Here is a 23,629-nt window from a genome sequence, read left to right as displayed (position 1 = left end):
AGATATCATGTTATTTTTTGTGTCTCTAATTCAGATATCAATTCTAACTATATAATATATGTGATTTTTCATTTAACTAGAAGAAGTTGGAGCCTGGAAAAGCAGTTGAGTTGGACGGGAAGCACTCCATATGCTTCGTACTATTTAGAGTTGACAATATATATACTAATACAATGATTTTTTTAGTTTCTCTGATATCATATATTGATACCCATATAATGAGTGTGATTTTTCATTTACTTATAAGAAGTTGCAGCCTGGAAGAGTAGTTGAGTTGGTCCCCTGATTCTTAACACAAATATATGATTTTCAAAGAAAGATATATCAGTGCATTTTTTTGATTAAATATTCTTTTCCAGGAAGCACTTCATATGTTGTGCACTATTTAGAGTTGACAATCTGTTTTATATTAATATCCTTTTTTTTTTAGCATCTCCAATATCAGATATCGACACAACTGTATATCAAGTGTGATTTTTCATTTAATTGCCAACAATACTGAGATTTTTCATTTAATTCCAACAGTACTGATGTTGACAATGTAATGAACTACTTATTGATTTTAAAGGTCGGTATAGTTTTCCAAAAGTATTTTCTTTAGGAGGATTTCTTAGTCTGCAACACTTTAAACAATATATAATTAGTGAATAATTTGGTTCCATTTGTTAATCTACATTGTTGTTTTCATTATACATTGTTGTTGTTAATTGGGACCCCTTATTCGACGGGTATGGGGCGAAGCCCCGCCTCTCCAATTTGGGATCAATTCTCATCGTACCCGGTGCATAACGCATGTTAAATATTAAAAAATCTAATTATGTTTTAGTATTTATGGTTTAAACTATTTTACTCTCGAGAATACTTACATCTATTTATTTTAGTTTATTTGTGGAATTGATTACTGTTTTGTTAGATGGCTTGAAATTAGTTTTCAAAATCATTTGAGATCTAAATTATAACATTATTATATATTTGATTATTAGAAGGTTTTAACTGTTAATTATCAATTTGTTGGATAGTAATCCTATAATAACTTATTAGAATTATCATGGGATGGGTGCGGGACGAAGCCCCGCCTCTGTGGACATGAACCAACATTGTAAGAAATTCCAGCAATCCCAATGCGTATCACGGGTTTCAAACTAGTATATTGGAAAAACTCGGTAGAAAGACCTCTGGAGAGAAATCCGAGATGGGAGAGATACAATAATAAATTTTTTTTACAATAATAAAACATTAAAAGAGGTGGGGGCGACTACCCGTGCCGGCAGGACGGCCAGCCAGTGTTGGTCCTACTACTTTTTTTTTAACTTTTATGTTGTTTCCTCCTTCCACCATTCTTTAGTATGTTCTTAAGACCGTAATTTGATATGCTCTTAAGACCACTCTTGTTATGTACACTCATGTTATTTTCTCGAGGTTGTCCGGAGTTGGCCTATATGTCTGAAAATTCGAATACTCACAATAAATTCATAGAATTCTGCTAAGAAAAGCTATATATTTAATTTACTTTGATATGTGTAAAATAGTTTCTAGGAATTCAACTTTAGAATATAACATTAGAATGTTGAAAATCGCTCTATACTAATAGGAAATCTATCTAGGAGCATTACATCTATTTGAGAATAGGGTACAAGAAAGTAGTACATCCGGTTTGAAAGTATATTCTGTATAGTTAGAAAATCTCTGGGAAATGTTGTAACAAACATCGGTAGTATTTTATTTTATTTTTATTTAATTTGGTATATATAGATAGTATTTTAAGATCTTGGGTTTTGAATACATAAATAGATACAGAGTCATAAAGTAAATTTTATATATTTATATATGAAATATTGAAGCTCGACCTAGCGAGACTCTAATATTATATAAATATATTTCAGAGAGACTACAAGATCATCATACGATATCTGTATCAAGAGTTTTATATTTTAATTCTCCAGTGGAATAAAATATAAAACATGAATTTCATATTTTTTATGACTGGTTAGTGACACACAAAATTTAGATATTTCTATGTTTTCACTACTGGGTAGAGGCGACAATTTTCACCTTTGTCAAAAATCCGCCATCAACAATAAGTTCCTTGTTTAGTGTGAAAACAATAATATTTCGTGGTAAGTTGTTGTGGTGTAACAACAAATAACAATCAGGATGAGTTAGAAATGATGTTAATGGTAAGATAAATCTCAAATCCACAAGGGATTGAGCCAAATCTGGTTCTGAAAGAACTCAGCCACAGGGTTTTCTTATTGACTTTTCTATCTAAGAAGATAATACTCTTCTCTTACAAATTAAATACCAATAATCGAACTCATCCAAGGACCAATGGATTGGACACACGCGTCGCAATCTGGCTGGTTGACTAATTAACTAATCAAATAATAAGGGAATCTAATGAAGGAACCCCTAAGAACTACTAGCAGAAGACCCTTCAGTGTGAGTGTAGCAGTCATATTGTGACATTGTCTCGCCCTGAAAAATATCCTTGTCCTCAAGGATGAACTTCGGATAATGAGCTCTGATAGTGGAGAGATCTTCCCATGTTGCATCCTCAGGAGATGAATTAGTCCATTGAATCAACAACTTTTGGACCAATTTGTTACCCTGCAAGATGGTTCTGGTGCGCAAAGACTTCTCAGGAAGCATGATGATTTCACCTGCATGATCCACAATAGGCAGAGTGGCCGATGGAGTATGCCTAAGACCAATGTGTTTTTTGAGCTGAGACACATGGAACACTGGATGGATACGAGCATGAGATGGCAACTGCAATTTGTAAGCTACCTTCCCTACTCTCTGCAGTACTGGAAAAGGGACATAGAATTTAGAGGACAGTTTAAAATTCTTCCTGAGAGACAGAGAAGCTTGCCTGTAAGGTTGCAGTTTCAAATACACTAAATTACCCACATCAAAAGATCTATCCTGTCTAGATTTTTCTGCATATAATTTCATTCTCTCTTGATCTTGATGGAGAGATTCTTTTAGGATATCCAGGAGTGAATCTCTATCCTTCAGGTAAGACTCCATTGCTTCAACTGAAGTAGTAACTGAAGATGGAAAGGCAAGGTGAGGGGGAACATACCATATAATGCTTGGAAGGGAGAGATTTTTAAGCTAGTGTGGTAACTAGTATTGTACCAACACTCAGCTAAGGCCAACCAGTCACTCCATTTGCTTGGCTTGTGTCCAGTGAGGCATCTCAAATAAATCTCCAGACAAGCATTGACCCTTTCAGTTTTCCCATCTGTCTGGGGATGATAAGATGTACTCAAACGCAGAGCAGTGCCAAATCCTTGAATAAGTCTTGCCAAAAGTTGCTGGTAAAAACCTTGTCTTTATCTGAGACAATGGAAGAGGTCAAGCCATGCAGTTTAAACACCTGAGAGAGAAAAGAATAAGCTACAGAGGCAGCTGTGTATGGGTGGGAGAGAGCTATGAAGTGAGCATACTTGGTGAGTCTGTCTACAACCACCAAGATGACATTTTTTTTTATTGCTAACTGGGAAGCCCTCTATGAAATCCATGGAAATATATTGCCAAGCATGTTCAGGTATAGAGAGGGGTTGTAGTAAACCAGCATTGTTGGTGGTGTCACTTTTGTTCCTTTGACAAACATCACATTGAGATACCAGCAGGACTATGTCTCTATGCATGCCTTTCCAATAAAAGTGATTTCTAGCTCTGACAGAAGTAGCTTAAATTCCTGAATGCCCACTAATTGCAGATGCATGTAGAGAAGCCAAAAGAGTTTGTCTGACATTACCTCCTGTGCCAATGTAGAGTTTAGACTTGTACCTTAGAATGCCTTCTTTATATGTATAATTAGGTACACTGTGAGGACTGAGAAGAAGTTGAGAGATGAGCTGAGAAACTTTGGCATCCTCCAAATAGCTTGTAAGAACTTCATGGACCCAAGTTGGTGTAGAAACAACCAGAGAACTACAAGTCACACCTACAGTAGGCCTTCTAGAAAGAGCATCTGCGACCACATTATTAGCTCCTTTCTTATATTGTATATCATAATCAAACCCCAATTGCTTAATCAACCACTTTTGTTGAAATGTAGTGGTGAGTTTCTGTTCAAGGAAGTACTTGAGACTTTGATGACCATTTTTAATAGTAAATTTGGTGGCCTGCAAATATTGTCTCCATTTCTGAACAACCAAGACAATGGCTAAAAGCTCCTTTTCATAAGTAGAGAGGGCTCTGGCTCTGGGACCCAAGGGTTTGCTGAAAAAAGCTATGGGCTTGCCATATTGAAGTAAAACAGCACCAACACAGAGATCACTAGCATCACTTTCAACCACAAATGGTTTGGTGAAGTCTGGAAGAGCTAGAACAGGGGTAGTGCTCATTGCTGAATTGAGTTGATCAAAGGCATGTGTTGCAGATGGTGTCCAAAGGAAGGAGTCATTCTTAAGAAGATTTGTCAGAGGTTTACTTATTAAACTGTAGCCTTGCACAAAATTTTTATAGTAACCAGTGAGGCCAACAAAACCTCTCAATTCTTTAATGTTCTTAGGCACTGGCCAATTTTGCATACAAGTAACTTTATTTGGATCTGCACAAACCCCTTGAGCTGTAATAATGTGACCCAGATATTCCAAAGAAGGTTGTCCAAAGCAACATTTGGACATGTTGGAAAAGAGTTGGTGTTGCCTCAACAAGACGAAAACAATTTTAAGATGCTCCAAATGCTCATCCATGTTTTGGCTGTAAATAAATATATCATCAAAAAAGACTAGAACAAATCTTCTCAAAAATGGTTGAAAAATATCATTCATTAAGGCCTGGAATGTAGCAGGAGCATTTGTAAGGCCAAATGGCATTACTTTGAACTCATAGTGGCCATGATGAGTTCTGAATGCTATCTTAAAGATGTCTTTGGCACTCACTCTGATTTGATAATATCCTGCTCTTAAATCAATCTTGGAGAAGACTGTAGACCCCTTCAACTCATCCAATAATTCATCAACAATAGGAATGTGGAATTTATCTTTAATAGTGATACTGTTTAACTTCCTATAGTCTACACAAAATCTCCAAGAACCATTTTTCTTTCTAACAAGAAGTATTGGGGAAGCAAATGGGTTGTGACTAGGTTGAATGATTCCAGTGTGGAGCATTTCCTTTACTAACTGTTCAACCACACCTTTCTGAACATAAGGGAATTTATAAGCTCTTTGATTGACAGGTGAAGAAAGGGGTTGTAAGGGAATTTTGTGATCCAAACTTCTCTGAGGTGGAAGTTTGGTTGGTTCTTGAAAAATGTCCTGAAAATCATGTAACAAGGGTTGGAGATTGGCAGGAGTAGTTGGTGGGTCAGGGGTTAAGGAGATGGAGAATAAATGTCCCACAATGCCGTGGGAAGTTGTGGAAAATAATTTCTTAACTGACTCTCCACTAACCATAAGTAAAGAAGAAGATGGAGAAGTACCTTGTAAAGTAATTTTCTTGTTATGGTACTTGAAAGAAATGGTTAACTTATAGAAATTAAAGACGACATCACCCAAGGTCCTCATCCAATCAGCACCTAGGACAATATCACATCCACCCAATGGCAACAATCTTAAAATTTCAACAAAGGTGTGTCCCTGCATACTCCATTGGAGGTTAGAACAAATCCCAGTGCTTACAGTTTGTTCCCCATTGGCAACTGTGACTAGCATGGATGGAGTTTGCTCAATGGAAAATTTAAGAGAAGTAGCTAATGTGCTATCAATAAAACTTGTTGTGCTACCCGAATCAATGAGAATGGATACCTTTCTCTTATGGAGTAGACCTGGAATCCTAATGGTGTCACCAGTTGCACTACCTGTAAGAGCATGTAAAGATACCTCTATATCAGATTGGACTAGTGACTCAGTTGTTTCCTCAAAAACTTCCTCCTCCTCCTCAGTTTCTGTGGAATCAGTACTTTCAACTTGAAGCATAAAGATCTTTTGTTTCCCTTTACAAAAGTGGCCCTGCTTGTACACCTCATCACAATTATAACACAACCCTTGTGCTCTTCTTCTATTCATGTCCTCCTGAGTTAGGCGTTTAGTAGTAGGAGAAGTACTGGTCGGTTTGGATGGGGAAGTGAAAAGTGACTTTGGGGTGGTAGGCACAGATTTAGGTGAAGTTAGAATAGGCTTTGGTGGGAAAGTTGGGGATGAGTACTGCCTGTTGGAGTGAAATGAATTGGTAAATTGATAGGAACATTTTTGTGTCTTATATAATCTCAATTGTATATATTATTAGTACTCGATTTTATATTTATTATGGCTTTTTATGTCCCTGTAGGTATTTTTGGAGAAATAAGCTTTTGCGGCGAAATTGGCTAAAAAAGTGGTTTTTGCGCTCATGGGAGAAAATTACTATACAAACTCTCACTTTGGATAAGGGGTAACCTAATTACTAAGGGGTTAACCATTTCCAGGCATCTGCTAAAGGGAGACCATAATTGGATATGGGGAGGTCATCTTCTCCGTTTGAAAACAAAATTGGCGGGAAAATGTTCATCACGTATGCATGATTTTTGGGTGATGATTCGATCGAGTTCCAGAGCGATTCAATGGCTGAAATTGATTGGGTTTACTCCCTAGGCCTAAACAAGCATGGTGGAGTCTTTGAATTGCACCCAAATTGGCTAGAAACCGAGTTGGAGTTAAACAGGGAAAGTATTTTTACACGGACCTTATTGATCTTATTTTTAGAAGTTCTAGAGAGACTAAAGACCTAAAACTCTTTCCAAAGATACATATATATGTAAGGAAGAGTTTGAGACAATCGGGAAAGCTCAGAAACGCGTGAAACAATTTTGGGAAGAGATTATTGCCGTAACTTCCAAGGAAGGAAAGAAGAAATTTCGAGGAGTTTTGGGGAGATTAAATCGCTCTGTTTGTTATATATAAGTTTCTGGGAGGTCAAGGAAGGGGGTCGAACAGTTTGGGGAAGTTTAGAATACCACAGAGATTAACAGGAGGATTTGCAGGAAATCGAGTTCTGCTGGTGTAGAAGGAAGAACACGAAGAACATTAGACTCCTCAGGACAGTCTTTTATTCTACAACATACGCCTTCTGTCGTTTCCTGTAACAGTTTATTGCAACAGTTCTCTGTAACAGTCAGTTTGTAACGCCCATAAACCGTTGCAAACTGTCTGCTTAACTAGTTTTCTCTTATTTTTCACACTTTTGAGCTATGAACACCTATTTCGAGTACGTGAATAATATAAGGAGCTAAACCCCATTGCTGAGGCGACGGAGGAAGCCATTTTTCCAATTATTATGTGGTAAATCTATTTAATTTAATTTTTGCAATTCTTTTATGATTATTTGCATTGAACTGAAATTGAATATATGGTTCTGATTAAGTGGTTGTGTTCCCAATTGATGGGTCATGCTTAGGTTAAGTCTTTTGATGGTCCATGCTTTCGATTTACAACTATTGTTTTGAGAATCTACTTGTCTAGGCAAAAATATTAGAATCACTTTAAACGTAAAGAGTTGCATAAATATTGACTAGATTAAATCACATAAAAATTGGAGATTGGTGGATCCTGAGTCTCAGTGCTTTTTATAATCTTGAATACAATTTCTTTTTAAGTTTTCTATTTTAATTTGAGTCTAAAATCGAGTCTACACAATCCGAGTTGAACGAACTTTACTACCACTTGAAAAACTACATCAATTTTTGGCGCCGCCGACTGGGACTTGTATTTAGATTTTTTTTAGGTTTCTTTTTATTTTTATTATTTTTTGTTCTTTTTTACGCGTTTTGGTATTTTTCGATTCTTTTCAGATTTGGAGCGAAGCTACAAGGGAAGAAAAAGTGTTATAAAAGGAAAGCATCGCCAAAGAAGGAAAGAAAAGAGGAATCCGAAAGGAGTGAAGAAGAAGAGTTTGTATATAGTTATTTTGTTTTATTTTTAGAAACTGTAAATAGGGTGTTATTTTTGTAATTTTTCTTTTCCTTTTTGGACATTTTTATTTTTGGACTTTTTGGACAGTCTTGGACATTATTTTGAAACCCTAAGGAAGGGTCAAAATTAGATATAAGGACGACAGTTACGATACTGTCTCGGACCCTCGGGTTCGTACACTGACATCGGAGTCGGTGGCCTGAGTCGACTTCAACGGTTCATCGCCCGTCTGGTACGGGAGGTAAGACTCTATCCACCCACGAATCCCCTGTCAGTGGGTTTTATTTTGTGTGACAACTCACACCCCTGCAATAGAATGTCGAACAGGTATTACAATAGCCTATACAACGAATATCAGATTGAGTTTCAAAATAGACGTTACTACTTTGACCATAGTGTGAATAATGGTTGGGAACATCAGCCTTTTGAAGGTTATGGTCCATACCATGGTGAGCCCAATTACTATCCACACGCCAACCGGTCATACGAGCAAAATTCCTCTATACTAGAGTCAACACGTAAGTTAGCTGAGTCGACACGTAAGTTAGCAGAAATGAATAACTTACTTATGGACGAAAGCAATGCAACGCGTGAACTTTCTTTCCTAGATTCAATCAGGAAGTCATGTGAGTCGACTCAAAATATTTTGTTAGAGGCCCAGAACATAACTGCTCTTAATTTCCAATATAGTGTTTCCAATGGTACCTTTGAAAATGAAGATAGTTATTCACATAATCAAGATGACGAGGATAAAATTGGTAACACTACTTGTTTAGATGAGGTTCAACCATTTTCATGTTATTATAATGATGATTATGATGAGGATAGTGTTGATGAAGAATTTGAAATAAGTAGGCATAGTGATCAGGAATTTGTTACTCCAATTGAGGTTAATAATGATAATGTTTCTAGTTCAAATCCAAATAATTTTAATAATTATTCACCTATTCAAAAGGACGAGGATTTGACTAGAGATACCCCCGTTTTAGACGATGTAGTATTTCCTTTTGATTACGAAGCTAATAATGGTTTAGATGAACGAGTTTTTTCTGAGAATATTTTTTTAGAGTCTAACGATTTAAAAACATTAGTCTTAGACAAAGAAAGTGAACTCGTAGAGATGAGTAAGGATGAACCTGAATTAGAAGAATCAATTGACCATTTTCAGGAATCAGATGACCTTGAAATTAGGGAAGTTGTGACTAGTCTTTCTAGAGACACTGAAAACTCTAAGTTTGGGGGTGATTATCATTCTCCATGTGATTTAACTATTATAAATGTCCCTCACTCTTGACATATTTTCCTCAACCATTTTACAAGATTATCTTCATACACGTTTTCCTGAACCTAGTGATGTCCATAAGGAAGTTCAGTTGTTAGAAACCCATCCTCTGGTTGATGTGGTTTACCCAGGCTATGATATACAGATTGACTTTGTTTTCCCACCAAATATTTTTCGACCAATTGTGGGAACGTATAAGTTCCATATGTGTCAATTATTAAGTTTTGAGACTGAACCTAATTACTTTAGGAGATTAGGGTCGACACGTTTGTTTAAGGAAGACCACCACTCTCATTGTGGTCAGCTGCGAGTCAAAACTGATTGACTTTAAGGATCCACAATTATTCAGGTTATTATTATGTGCTTCTAAGTTTTTAATTGAGTTTTTCCAGACTCTAATACCTGAACCGGACTTTAGCTTTGAGGAATTCCAGCGCATGAAAATATTTTATCTAGACCCTTTCATAGAGCCTGAACCTGAACCACAACTAGATGTAGTTGTCTTAAACTGGAAATTAGACAAGGGTGCGCTTTATTTGTTAATTTTCTTGGCATGTTGCATATTCCTTTTACTTGTGATAGCTCTATTTGGTTTTGATGACCCACATATATTTCGGCTATTACTTTATGATACGAGGTGATTAATCCTTTCTTATGTCTGGATGAAGACGTTAAACTTAGCACTTCTTGGGAGGTAACCCAATCTCATGCAACACGGTAATATCTTTCCTTATCTCTTTTGCTTCAAATGGTAACAATTTCTCCTTGTTCATGCTTTTAATTTTATCTTTAGAACATTGAGGACAATGTTAGATTTAAGTTTGGGGGTATGGGAGAAACTTTTTAGTTGCAATAAATAAACTCCAGAGCCTAGAAATTTATGCCTATTAAGGATTACACTAACCAATCTAAGTGGATGGAAGCATTTTGGTTGTAGGAGTTGAGGAACCAATCTGATTAGATGGCAACATCTAAAGAGTCTATTCATAAAAGCACAGAGCTCAGGTGTTAGAAATAACATGGTAGTTTCGCCATGTCTCTTTGAGTCCTTTTCACTTCTGTTTTTATTTTTCTTTTTATATATGTTTCTAAGTGATTTGGTGGGGCCCACGATTCAAGTTGTTACCAATGCTAGGGTGAATTAGAGTGATTGAGTTACAAAAAAAAAAGTTGAAAAAAAAAAGTTGAAAAAAAAAGAAAAAGAAAAAAAAAGAAATTGAGACCAGATCGTTTGACCAAAAGGAATAAATTCAATAAAGTCGACCACTGGTACCCTTGTATATGCCAGTTGTGTTGACCTAGATTTAGGTTATCGACCATTGGTACCCTTGTATATGTCAGTGTGTTGATATTAGTCAGACTAGTATCTCAATCTATTAGGATAGGTTCATTTTGGCGGAGGCCTTCAGACGGATATGGGAAATGCCGTTCACTTAGTAAACATCAAAACCATCTATGTTTTTCTCTATATCCATCTTCTTGATTTATCCATGTGATTAGTTTTGACTTCGGATATTGATGTCCATAGTGCGACTATCTGAGTAGAGATCTGTCACTTATATATGAATTTTAGTATGCTTGAGTGCAAACTCGTGTACAGCAATTGGAATTTCGCATCAGGGTACTTCCTCCTGTAGTCAATAAGTATGCCAACCAAGGAGATTCTTTAGTGCCTTCCAAGGTTCTGCCTAGATAGCCAGGGTATGGAGTGTAAAGGTTTTGTGGGTATATCTCTTGTAAGCCCTCCCGAGACTATAACTCGTCCACTAGTTCCACCAAGGGGTTTAAAGGCTTATTGCATACGCTAAATGCAATCGACGATGCCTGCGACAGTGAGTTAGGATTTTATTTTCTATTTGATTTGCTCGAGGACTAGCAAATAATAAGTTTGGGGGTATTTGATAGGCACATTTTGTGTCTTATATAATCTCAATTGTATATATTATTAGTGCTCGATTTTATATTTATTATGGCTTTTTATGTCCCTGTAGGTATTTTTGGAGAAATAAGCTTTTGGCTAAAAAAAGTGGTTTTTGCGCTCGTGGGAGAAAATTATTATACGGACTCTCACTTTGGATAAGGGGTAACCTAGTTACTAAGGGGTGACCCATTTCCAGGCATCTGTTAAAGGGAGACCAGAATTGGATAGGGGGAGGTCATCTTCTCCGTTTGAAAGCAAAATTGGTGGGAAAATGTTCATCACGTCTGCATGATTTTTGGGTGATGATTCGATCGAGTTCCAGAGCGATTCAATGGCTGAAATTGACTGGGTTTTACTCCCTAGGCCTAAACAGGCCTGGTGAAGTCGCACCCAAATTGGCTAGAAACCGAGTTGGAGCTAAACAGGAAAAATATGTTTACACGGACCTTATTGAGCTTATTTTTAGAAGTTCTAGAGAGACTAAAGGCCTAAAACTCTTTCCAAAGACACATATCTATGTAAGGAAGAGTTTGAGACAATCGGGAAAGCTCAGAAACGCGTGAAACAGTTTTGGGAAGAGATTATTGCCGTAACTGCCAAGGAAGGAAAGAAGAGATTTCGAGGAATTTTGGGGAGGTTAAATCGCTCTGTTTGTTATATATAAGTTGCTGGGAGGTCAAGGAAGGGGGTCGAACAGTTTGGGGAAGTTTAGAATACCACAGAGATTAACAGGAGGAGTTGCAGGAAATCGAGTTCTGCTGGTGTAGAAGGAAGAACACGAAGAACATTAGACTCCTCAGGACAGTCTTTTATTCTACAACATACGCCTTCTGTCGTTTCCTATAACAATTTATTGCAACAGTTCTTTGTAACAGTCAGTTTGTAACGCCCATAAACCGTTGCAAACTGTCTGCTTAACTAGTTTTCTCTTATTTTTCACACTTTTGAGCTATGAACACCTATTTCGAGCACGTGAATAATATGAGGAGCTAAACCCCATTGTTGAGGCGACGGAGGAAGCCATTTTTCCAATTATTTTTGGTAAATTCTATTTAATTTAATTTTTGCAATTCTTTTATGATTATTTGCACTGAACTGAAATTGAACATATGGTTCTGATTAAGTGGTTGTGTTCTCAATTGATGGGTCATGCTTAGGTTAAGTCTTTTGATGATCCATGCTTTCGATTTACAACTATTGTTTTGAGAATCTACTTGTCTAGGTAAAAATATTAGAATCACTTTAAACTAAAGAGTTGCATAAATATTGACTAGATTAAATCACATAAAAATTGGAGATTGGTGGAATCATGAGTCTCAGTGCTTTTTATAATCTTGAATACAATTTCTTTTTAAGTTTTTTATTTTAATTTGAGTCTAAAATCTAGTCTACACAATCCGAGTTGAACGAACTTTACTACCACTTGAAAAACTACATCATAAATGATCTAGTAAATGGCTTGGTAGCTGAAGCAGCAAGGTTAAATTTCTGTTCTTGCAGTCTAGCTAGAGAAAAAGCCTCAGAAAGTGTAGCTGGTTGAAACATTGAAACAGACTTACCAATTTCTTCTTTGAGACCACTAAGAAATCTCATTACAAAATATGTGTCAGTAAGAGAAGGATTCATGTTAAGCATTAAGGATTTCAATGATTCAAATTCCTCATAATAATCATCCACAGTTGAGCTTTGAATAAGTTTATTAAAACTACCCACAAAATTTTCTTCAATGGGATTTTCAAATCTAGCACACAAATGAAGAACTAGATCTGACCATGTAATACGAGGCCTATTAATTTGAAAATTTAAAAAAAATTTCTCAGCTTTACCTTCCAAGTAGATTGCAGCAATATTCACTTTCAGATGTTCCTCAATATTGTTGAGGTGAAAGTATCTTTCGCTCTTCGGAATCCATCCTCTTGGGTTATCACCATCAAAGCGTGGAAAATCCAATTTAGGGACTCTGTGATATTGAGGCGGAAAAAATTGGTGTTGGATATGAAAGAAATTATGATCCGTATGAGTATCATTGTGAGAACCACTGGCTTTGTCAGGGTTTGGTTGGGTTTGATGTTGTTCAAACAGCTTGAACAGTGAATCAAATTTCGAGCTCATTGTATCAAATTTACTGTGAAGATCCGTAAGCTCAGATTTAATTAGATCGTTAGCACCTTTGAGATTCTCCACCTCCGATTCAACTTCTTTTAATGTCATGATGAAAAACAATTTGGAGCAATTTGAGCTAAATTGAAACGGCTCTGATGCCAATTGTTGTGGTGTAACAACAAATAACAATCATGATGAGTTAGAAATGATGTTAATGGTAAGATAAATCTCAAATCCACAACGGATTGAGCCAAATTTGGTTCTGAAAGAACTCAGCCACAAGGTTTTCTTATTGACTTTTCTATCTAAGAAGATAATACTCTTCTCTTAAAAATTAAATACCAATAATCGAACTCATCCAAGGATCAATGGATTGGACACACGCGTCGCAATCTGGATGGTTGACTAATTAACTAATCAAGTAATAAGGGAATCTAATGAAGGAACCCCTAAGAACTACTAGCAGTCACATTGTGACATAAGTACTAGATGGTGATGTTACAAACAGGAGAAGAAATAAATAATTTGACTTTGTCGTCATATTTTTATCAGAGTCTCTTTAATCGACTTGATTTGATACTCCTGATATAATAATGATGTATAGTAGTCGTCCAAAGAGCAATAATCGGTGAGGCAGGACTAGCAAGGAAGTGCATCGCATGAAGAGCATGGATTAGTAAGGTGTAACCATGTAGGACTAGTATGGTAGAAAGACTAAATTTGCATGGTTAGGGTCCGTTTGGCAGGCTTGGACCCGACTTCCCGTAAAAAGAAAACCTTCCCTCTTAGGCTGAACGAGTGAAATTGTGCATGAATTTATGATATACTCTGGCTTAGTTTGGTAATGTTGCGGCTTTTGTAAAAGCGCTTTTCTGTTGTGCTGTGTAACAAAAGCAATTAAGTGTTTGGGAAATCATATACTAAAAGCTAAAGTGATTAAGAAAGTGATCAAATTGTGTTTGGTAAAATATAGGTTCACTTATTGTAATTGTAACAAATGACAAAAACAAACATAATCTTTTAATAGTTTATTTTATTTTATGGGATTTAAATATAATTAGATATTTGATGGTTAGAATTTTTCTAACAGGTCTTTTTTCTCTGGCGATTTTTCTCATGCGATGGAGACAAATTTTCCATCGATTTTTCATCATGTTTTCCACGGATTTTTTATTCGATTTTGATTTTAGCCTGTATATACACTCGAGATCCCTTCTTTTTGATTTCCTTTTCTTAATTTTTAGCCTTCTACGTTTTTATTTTTCTAGGGTTCTAGTTTTTCTACTGGGATTTCGTTTTTTAGGGTTTCTTTCGCAGACCCAATGCCTAGATTCACCAGGTCTGCTTCTCGAGCATCATCTCAAACGCCATTGTGCCCTCCTCCTTCTTCAGACAACGCTGCTGTAGAAGATAACTTCTGCCATTGCGCTTTCAAGAGCAACAATGGCTTCCTAGATGGTGTTCATGGAAGAGGTTACGTAAAGGGGTCTTTTCTGAAACACCTCCATGACATGCACTTGTTCTCGGAATCCAACAAAAACGTATGCAGGGATTTGATTGCAAACAATCTGAGTGTGTACCAGGCTTGGGAGAAGGTTCTTGGTAGCTTAGTATGTGGCTTTTCTCCAGGTGCATGCATTTGCATGCCTGGAAGAAACCTTGCAAAGGTCGTGAAGTGTGATACATGGGGACGTTATAGCATGGTCTGGTGCAACTGCGGAGTTTATCATTCATGGTCTTGACAAGCTTGATGAGGTACTTACAGGTTCTGTGTGCTGCGAGAGTGGTGGTGATGCCGTATATTCTTCCTCCATTAAGGTTGTTTGCGTTACTTATGCGGAGATTAGTGGTGATGTCGTAGAGTCCATCTCTACTGAGTTGTTGAATGATGTCCTTCTTAGACAGATTCCAACAGTGACTTGCATACCCCATTAATGTAGGCTTAGCTTCTCGAGAGCTTTGAAAGCCTGCCTCGACAGAGTATTAGTGAACCCTTCTAGCTTGGCAGGTTGGTTGCACCTTTTACTTCTCCCGATCTGTACTTTGACTCTATTCAGACCACATAACTCAGCTGAAGCAAAATCTGGTAACAGACGACGTCTTCAGGTGGCTGCAATTAACCGGGCACTCTCAGTTTGGAGAGATCCAAATGGTTGCGTCATCTTTCTTAAGAAATTGCTTCAACAGCCGGTTCTTCTTGGTTCAACGCAGGTGGATTTGAAGAAACAAGGGACGACTAATGTGAATGCTTGCCGGAGGAAGATGAATTCCGGTCATTTCATAGCAGAAATTCATGTTTTGTCTTCATCTGGAGTTGCTCCATGTACTGAGAAGACTTATTTGGATCTGCTTGATAAACATCCCCATGCACCTCCCCCTGAGATTCCAGTGGAGGATGTCGCAGCCGAGCCCATCACAGTTGATTCCAAGGCAGTCTTGGGGGCTATCAAAAGCTTCCCTAAAGGGACGTCGTGTGTTATTGATGGATTACGGGAGCAGCATTTGGTGGATGTGTTGAGTGGAGCAGCAACAGCCGTGGCAGATGACTTACTCTCTTCGATTTATGGGTTTGTCAACCTTTGGTTGGCCGGTAAATGTCTTATGGAATTAGGAGAGTTTATTGCTAGTGCACCTTTGACACCGTTGCTCAAACCAGGAGGTGGTCTACGGCCCATTGCAGTTGGCACGGTCTGGCGCAGATTGGTTTCAAAGGTAGCCGCTTTTTCTGTGAGGAAGGATATGACTTCCTATTTAGGGGATTACCAATTCGGTGTTGGCATGCCTGTTGGGGGTGAAAGCATTTTACATGCTGTAAACCGCTTATTGGAGGTGAAGGGTCACTCGGACAAAATGTCAATGTTGCTTATTGAATTTTCTAATGCGTTCAACATGGTGAGCAGATCTCAACTCATCAAGGAGGTTCGTCTTCATTGTCCAGGTATTTCTTGTTGGGTAGAATTTTTCTACTCACGGCCGGCTAAACTTTATTATGACTAATATACTTTGTCTTCTGCACGGTTTCCAACAAGGTGACCCTCTCGGTCCCTTGCTCTTTGCCTTGACACTTCATCCTTTGGTGAAGACTATTGCCTCTCGCTGCAAACTTGATTTGCATGCATGGTACCTTGATGATGGTACAATTGTTGGTGATACTTTGGAGGTATCTAAAGCCTTGAGCATAATTGAATCTGAGGGGCCTGACAGGGGTTTACATCTCAATATAAAGAAGACTGAGGTCTTTTGTCCTTCTATTGATCCCAGAAGTACTGAAGATGGTGTTTTCCCCGCGGACATTGGTAGACCTTCTAATGGTGTTAAACTTTTGGGGGGTCCTGTGAGTTTGGATTTGGATTTTATTAGTAATATGATGCTGAGCAGGGTGCACAAGACTGTTCATCTAATGGAGGCGATCAAAAAACTCAAGGATCCTCAAAGTGAGATGCTATTACTTCGCAATTTCACTGGCGTGTCTAGATTATATTTTTCAATGCGTACTACCAATCCTGCAGTCTTGCAAGCAGCCACTGATCTTTTTGATGACCAGTTGCTTCAGTATTTGAGACTCCTTAGTACTGGAGATGGCGCGGGATTTGGCCCTTTACAACAGAGATTAGCTACGTTGCCTATCAAATATGGCGGACTTGGCTTTTATACTATGGCGGACACTCATGCCTATTGCTACCTCGCCTCTCAGAGCCAGATTACTTCTTTGCAAAAGGTAATCCTTGGTGATCTTTTCTCAACGGACAGATGCTCTGCTTATCAGTTGGCTCTTCAGACTTTTATCCAGGTATGTGGACTACCTTCTTCGTACTGTGTTGATGATACTGCCCCCCCTTCCATGCCCTCCATGGCAGTCACTTATTTCGACGCAGTTAAGAAGCAAATCCCAGACCGCTTTTCTATTTCTGTAAGAGATTTTGTCCTATGGAAATGCAACCGGGTCAAACATGCGCAAGATTATTTATTAGCTGTGCCTATTAGTGGACTTAATCAGAGCCTCGGTCCAAGGAAATTCAGAGCTGTACTTTGTTATCGCCTTGGCATCCCTCAGTTCGTTGAGAATAGTCTATGCCCATGTTGTAGCAAGCCTATGGATATCTTTGGTGATCATGCGCTTCATTGTGCTAAAGATGTTGGTTACAAGTTTCGACATGATGTTGTTGCTGATATTTGCTACAAGGCTAGTGTACCTGCACACAAGGAAGTTTCACTTGGTTTTCGGACTGATGACGACAGAGATCTGAAGCCCGCCGATATCCTTGTCCTTAATTGGGATAATGGTCAAGATGTTTGTATGGATGTCACAGGTGTCTCGCCTTTCACTGGTGAAGGTGTTCGCTCTTTTGTCCCTGGTAAAGCCATTTCTAGTGTTGTTTCACGGAAACGTACTAAATATTTGGACAAATGCGTTTCACATGGGTATGGCGTTGGAGTCCTAGCCTTCTCTACCTTAGGAGAACTTGGCAAGGACACTTTGAGATTCTTCAAGCGTCTGAAGATTTGTCTTATCAGCAACGATGCTAGTTGTGGTATGGGGAGTTTTATTTTTTATAGACTAGGCATTGTTATTCAAAGGGGAGTTGGAGTCTGGCTTGTTACTAGGTTACCAACCAAAAGTTCTGTTTGAATTTTGTTCTTACTAAGCAAAAATATTTTAGTTGGAATTAATTAAAAATGATATATTTCCCAAATTAGATATTTATATATATTTGAATAACTATTTTTTATTATAGATATAATTTGAGATAAAAAAACCATACTAAAATCAAACATTTATTTAATGTTGGATCTTAATTTTATTTATTTTTTATTACAATGGTATATAAAATATAATTTGAAATTGAAAATAATAATCTCCAAAGAGTGTGATATAATTTAAAAAATATTTTATTATTTATTTATTTATTTATTTATTTTTATTTTTAATAATAGATTTATTAAGAAAGAAAAGTTTTTTTTTTTTACAAAGAGCTTGTTGGAAGCCTAGCCACAAGTTGGGCTCCAACGCCTTTTTGAATAGCTAAACCTAATCTAATGAAAAGAAAATTGCCAATTTTTACATTTACATCATGCCTAGCTATGTATGACTTCGACCTTCTCAAAAACTCAATAGATTCAATACCAAGTTCACCCAAAGTAGTAAAAGTTAGGGTACGGAAACTATATCCATTAGCATTTATTTATTTAATTGCAATCTTTAAAGAATATAATATGGATATTGGAGAATAAGAAATTGTTTAGAGAACTTTGTTGTTTAATCCACTAAATCCGACCCGGGTTAATGGCTAGTCCAGCGGGAAAATATATTTACTCGTTAGTCCATTTTTTTTTTGAAAAGAGTAAAATTACTCAACTAACCCTAACATATAACACTATGTATGTTACTACATATATTACTGCATACTACATATGTTACTAGTAGTATGTTACTACATACTGGTATTATGTTACTACTAGTATGTAGTAATATACTAGTAGTATGTATTGATACTACATTTCAATATGTAGTATCAATATGTTATGACTACATATAAATAAATACTGTTATGTTATATATTGATACTACATATCAATATGTTATGTACTGCATATAAATAAATACTGTTATGTTATGTATTGATACTACATATCAATATGTTATGTACTACATATCAATACTGTTATGTTATGTATTGATACTACATATTAATATTTTTATGTTATACTACATATGTTACTACTAGTAAAGTACTAGTTACTACTAGTATAGTACTAGTATACTAGTAACTAGTAGTATACTAGTTACTACATGTTGATACTATATATTACTACTAGTTACTACATACTAGTTACTACATATAACTAGTAGTATACTAGTTACTACATATTACTACTAGTTACTACATATTGATACTACATATTACTACTAGTAGTATACTAGTTACTACATATTACTACTAGTTACTACATACTAGTTACTACATATTGATACTACATATTACTACTAGTAACTAGTTTACTTTACTAGTATACTAGTAAAGTAGTTACCTAATTTACTAGTAACATATTTTTGTTACTACTAGTATAGTACATATTCATATTTAGTATCACCACATTGATACTACTAGTATGTAGTAACATACTACTAGTAACATTTACATGTGTTGATACTAATTAGATCCGGAAGGGTGTTTTAGGCATTTAGAAAACACACTTTATAATCTCCACAAAGTTTTTGGACTAGCTAGTAAATAATCTAGTCCAAAAACATGTTTTTGGACTAGGGAGTAAATGTTTTTCACGGGTGGACAAGCCATTAACTGGGTCATGAAAAACTGGATTAAACAGTAATTCCTACAATTCTTTATCAAAGATTTAAGGGCAATTTTAGTCATTTATAGAATGTAGAAGGGATATAAAAGAAAAATCATGCATTAAAATTAGGTGGGACCAAAGCTTATGCTTTTAGAGGTTTTAAAAGCTCCTCTCCCCCAACTTTTAAAAGTTGGAGGATTTTGGAAGTGCTTTGGGTTAGAAGCACTTTGAAAATATTTTACTAAACACTAATATGGAAAATAGTTACTATATATATTTTTTGAAAGTGATTTTTGAAAAATAAAAGCATTCCCAAACCCAGCCTCTAACGAATCCCGTCGTTAGAAAATTCAGATAGAATAGTCTTTAATTTGTTGCAAATGTTGTAAAATATTTATATGGAAAGAACAAATTGCAAGCGATTTTTTTGTTCGTATTAGATGATCGCTCTAAACCATTTGATGCCAAGTAGTCCATCTATCTGTTAATAGGAAAAAAATAATAATCTTATTTAGGACCTTAAATAAGCGAAATAGTAAACTTCTAGGAGTTTTTCAGTTGTGACATAGTTTAATATTTGGATGGCATCTCTTAGCTCGCTTATCCGTATGTTGTGATTTTTTAGTATGTTATAAAGGACATCCATACGAACATTTTGGTATATAACACATCCTTAGGTTCTTCACCAATTACTCCCAGCTGTTGACTTTGTACATGACAGTGCAGAATCGCTCCTGACGAGCTTGTTATAAAAACGTCTTCTTAGGTTTTCAAACCATTTATTTGTGTCTTGGGTACTTGATAAATAATATTTATACCATAAGTTCACTTGTGCTCCAAATTTTCTTGGTTGGTGTTTGGACTTTGCACTATCAACATCGTTATCTTTCTAAGTTGTTGAAATACATCCTTGAAACCCTTTTAAATGACGAGGGTACCTAGTACAACACAATATTTTCTATATCAAACTATAAGTCATATACCTTGCGTGATCTAATATAGATGAAGACTATCAAGAATATAGCAACCATGATGTATACACTTTGTATATAGTTACAAGTTCGAAACCGAACCTAAAACTATAGGGATCAACCCAAGTGTTTGGGATTAACGTTCAGTGTATTTACTTGTAGTTATAACTAAAACAATAATTATAATTGCGGAAAGTAAAAGTAAAGGCACGTCAAGATTTTGTTAACGAGGAAATCACAAATGCAGGAAAGCCTCGGGACCTAGTCCAGTTTCGAATACTCTCGGAATTAAACCACTATACAAAGACACTACCAACTTCGTATAGTTGAGACCAAGTAAACTACCCCTAGTTTCCTAGTTTCCTCAGTATCCCGCCTACAACCAATCTGGACAACGTACGTGAATCCTAGATAAAGTCCACTATCTTAAGTTGCTTCAACCTTACTAAGACTTTGAACAGTCAACCCTTTCGATCGTCTTTCAAAGGACTAACCTGTTTGGTAACCACCCTCTTACCTCAGGAAATTAATCAGAGATATGTTTGTTGAGCGTGGCAAAAGCTTTTCTGTTTAAAATCATTTAACTCCTTTGTCGGGTTTAGATCTTCCAAGATATAGATTACAAAGTTAACCAGATCAAGTCGAACAGAACTACTAGATTTGGATACTGAAGAGTACCACCAAATAATAGCGGGTCGATCTAAATACGACTAGCAATAACAAGTCTATCAAAAAAATAAACTAGATCTAGTCGAATCCCAACCGACCAATTTTGTGCACGAAACAAATCATAAAGATGCGAAATCAATAAAAAAAATATTCTTGTCTTCAAATATTCAATAGTCTTCCGTACCTGTACAAACTGGATCTGAACTACCGCTAATGTCTTGATCTTGTGAATCATGGTTTAAGTCTTGAGTATTATTGAACATCACTTATGATTGGAGGTTCAAAGGATAGTGAGCCACCATGAACCAACATTGTATACAGTTCCAGAACCCTGGACCATAGTGTATAATCTTCTATGTAATTTCAAGTCGAACTTCTCACATGTTTACATGGACTCCTTATAAGAATTTCATTCAAACTTCAAATACGTTTGTTTGGATCTCAAGCTATCTTATCTTGAATATAAAGTTACCCATAGTCTTGAAAATATATATAAATAGAGAGACTCATGCAACATGATTTCTTAATCCCGAACATTCATGTATTTGCTTGCTAGAGTCGTCTTCTATAACCTAGGTTTTCTCCGTGGAATATAATTAGGTTATAAATTTGAGGAATTCACTTAAAGATTCTTGAAGCCCGGTCAGACTATTTTTTACATGATAGTTTGTGTATCTGATCTTGTTCTTATTGATCTTTGAGGTTCTAGTAATCTCATATCAGGAACGAGATAGATAAAAATCGCAAAGTTATCTTCGTCTCATACTTTCTGATTCTTCAAGATAGATATCTGAACTATTTTTCGATTTGTTTGTATTGTTATTGAGAAAAGTTTAGTAATCCAGGATTCTCATCTAACTGAGTGTAAGAGTTCCAGATTCATGAGATTTGATGGACTTTGTCTACGACAAATAGATTTCCATACCTAGATTGAAAAATAAAATAGGCTTATCTGTTAGACAAAGAGTGGTATCAAAAGTCTTCAGTATGGTTGAAGAAAAGCTTAGGATGTAAAGGACGTCAGCTAAGGGAATCAAGTGCGCAGAATTTAACGAGGTTCAAGAGTCGTATATAACACGTCTGCAGCTGAATTGCTTAGAGGGTTAATTCGGTCTCAACTACATTCCAGTATGAAATATGATAGTAGGCTAGTGTCTATAGTGGTTTAACATAGTGTGGTGTCCAAGCTAGACGAGGTCCCGGGATTTCTCTGCAGATGCAGTTTTCGTCGTTAATAAAATTTCTACATGTCTTTCTTTACTTTTGATAATATACCTAGACGGTTTTTGAACTCAAACTATATAGAACCTACAATAATTGTTCTTGTGAATTTCTATCTTGAAATATAGATTACAAGACTTGTTCTTATTGGAATTCGATTCTTGTACTGTTCCGGTACATACTAGTTAGATCTTGGATATTGATTTTTGAGATTGTCCAAGAGTTCTTATATATAATAAAGTCTGTGGATCTTTGATCTAAACTACTAATTGTACAAGAAAGATAAATCATATACACAATCATATGTTGGAAAAACTAAGGAAATGGATGCTATAAGCGCAAGTAAGGCTTGATCGAGGCGTGATACAATCACTGTCCTTAAGAATAGATTGCGCCCCTCAAGGTGCAACACGGTCAACGGTGTCTATTCTCTAGGATTCAACGATCTCAATCCGGTAAGAGTGCACTCTTTTAAACTGGATTCTTGTGAACAATAAGAAATAAGTCTACGGAAAAGTACAATCTATATGCACAATAAGCATAAACATAAGACACTGGAATATTGGTAGAGAAGAAGAGTTCTAAGAATAAGAGAGAATTATTTCATTTTTTTTGGCAGTCAGTTCCTCTATGTATATATAGAGATTGAACAGACACAAGACCATCCAATCGCAATGCTTTGTATGGATGTGTCTCATGGAATGAAACCCTTTAATCCATATCTTCATGGGAATGTGTATGTTGACATTAGTGTCAACAAACCAACACAACTCTTCACCAATTCTACCTGCTTGTTAAGATTAATATCTATGTAACCACTTGGAGTTGGTTACTGTAACTAACTGAATAGGTACAATACATTTTATACTGACGTATTTTGAAACCCATCTATACAAAATCCAACAATCCCCCACGTTTCAAAATACTGTATGAATTTGCCTTTAAAACAAAATAAACTAAGCACATTAGAATTGGTGTCGTTTGGGCTATGAACCAATCTTAGGATGACAAATCATAGCTTACTAGAAGAACATGGTGAAACAAGTGTTTCAATGAACCAATCCTTCTTTTATATAAATCAAAGGATTTCACAACCACACTTTTCTTATAAATCATTATTGTTCTGCGGTTTGACGCTTTTCGGTTTTGCGCCCTCCTGGTTTCATGAGTTTATGCAGAAACTGTTAGAGCAGTGCTCGGTCGAACTCGCATGCATTGCTATCTCAATCATGTTTGTCAATGTTAGTGATCAAAACTA

At 36.3% G+C, this 23,629-nt stretch overlaps 1 protein-coding gene across 1 annotated transcript; it reads right to left on the bottom strand.

Moving 5' to 3' along the window:
* Positions 1 to 3,698: 3,698 nt before the first annotated feature.
* On the bottom strand, positions 3,699 to 13,321 carry LOC113340943. The gene is made up of 2 exons (XM_026585992.1): positions 12,546 to 13,321; positions 3,699 to 6,168 (listed from the first exon to the last, which is right to left on the bottom strand). The coding sequence occupies exons 1-2, from the start codon at positions 13,319 to 13,321 to the stop codon at positions 3,699 to 3,701; spliced, it is 3,246 nt and encodes a 1,081-aa protein (XP_026441777.1).
* Positions 13,322 to 23,629: the final 10,308 nt, after the last annotated feature.

The sequence above is a fragment of the Papaver somniferum genome, unplaced genomic scaffold, assembly GCF_003573695.1.
Source record: "Papaver somniferum cultivar HN1 unplaced genomic scaffold, ASM357369v1 unplaced-scaffold_24, whole genome shotgun sequence".
Lineage (NCBI taxonomy): Eukaryota > Viridiplantae > Streptophyta > Magnoliopsida > Ranunculales > Papaveraceae > Papaver > Papaver somniferum.
This window is presented reverse-complemented; position numbering and strand designations above follow the sequence as displayed.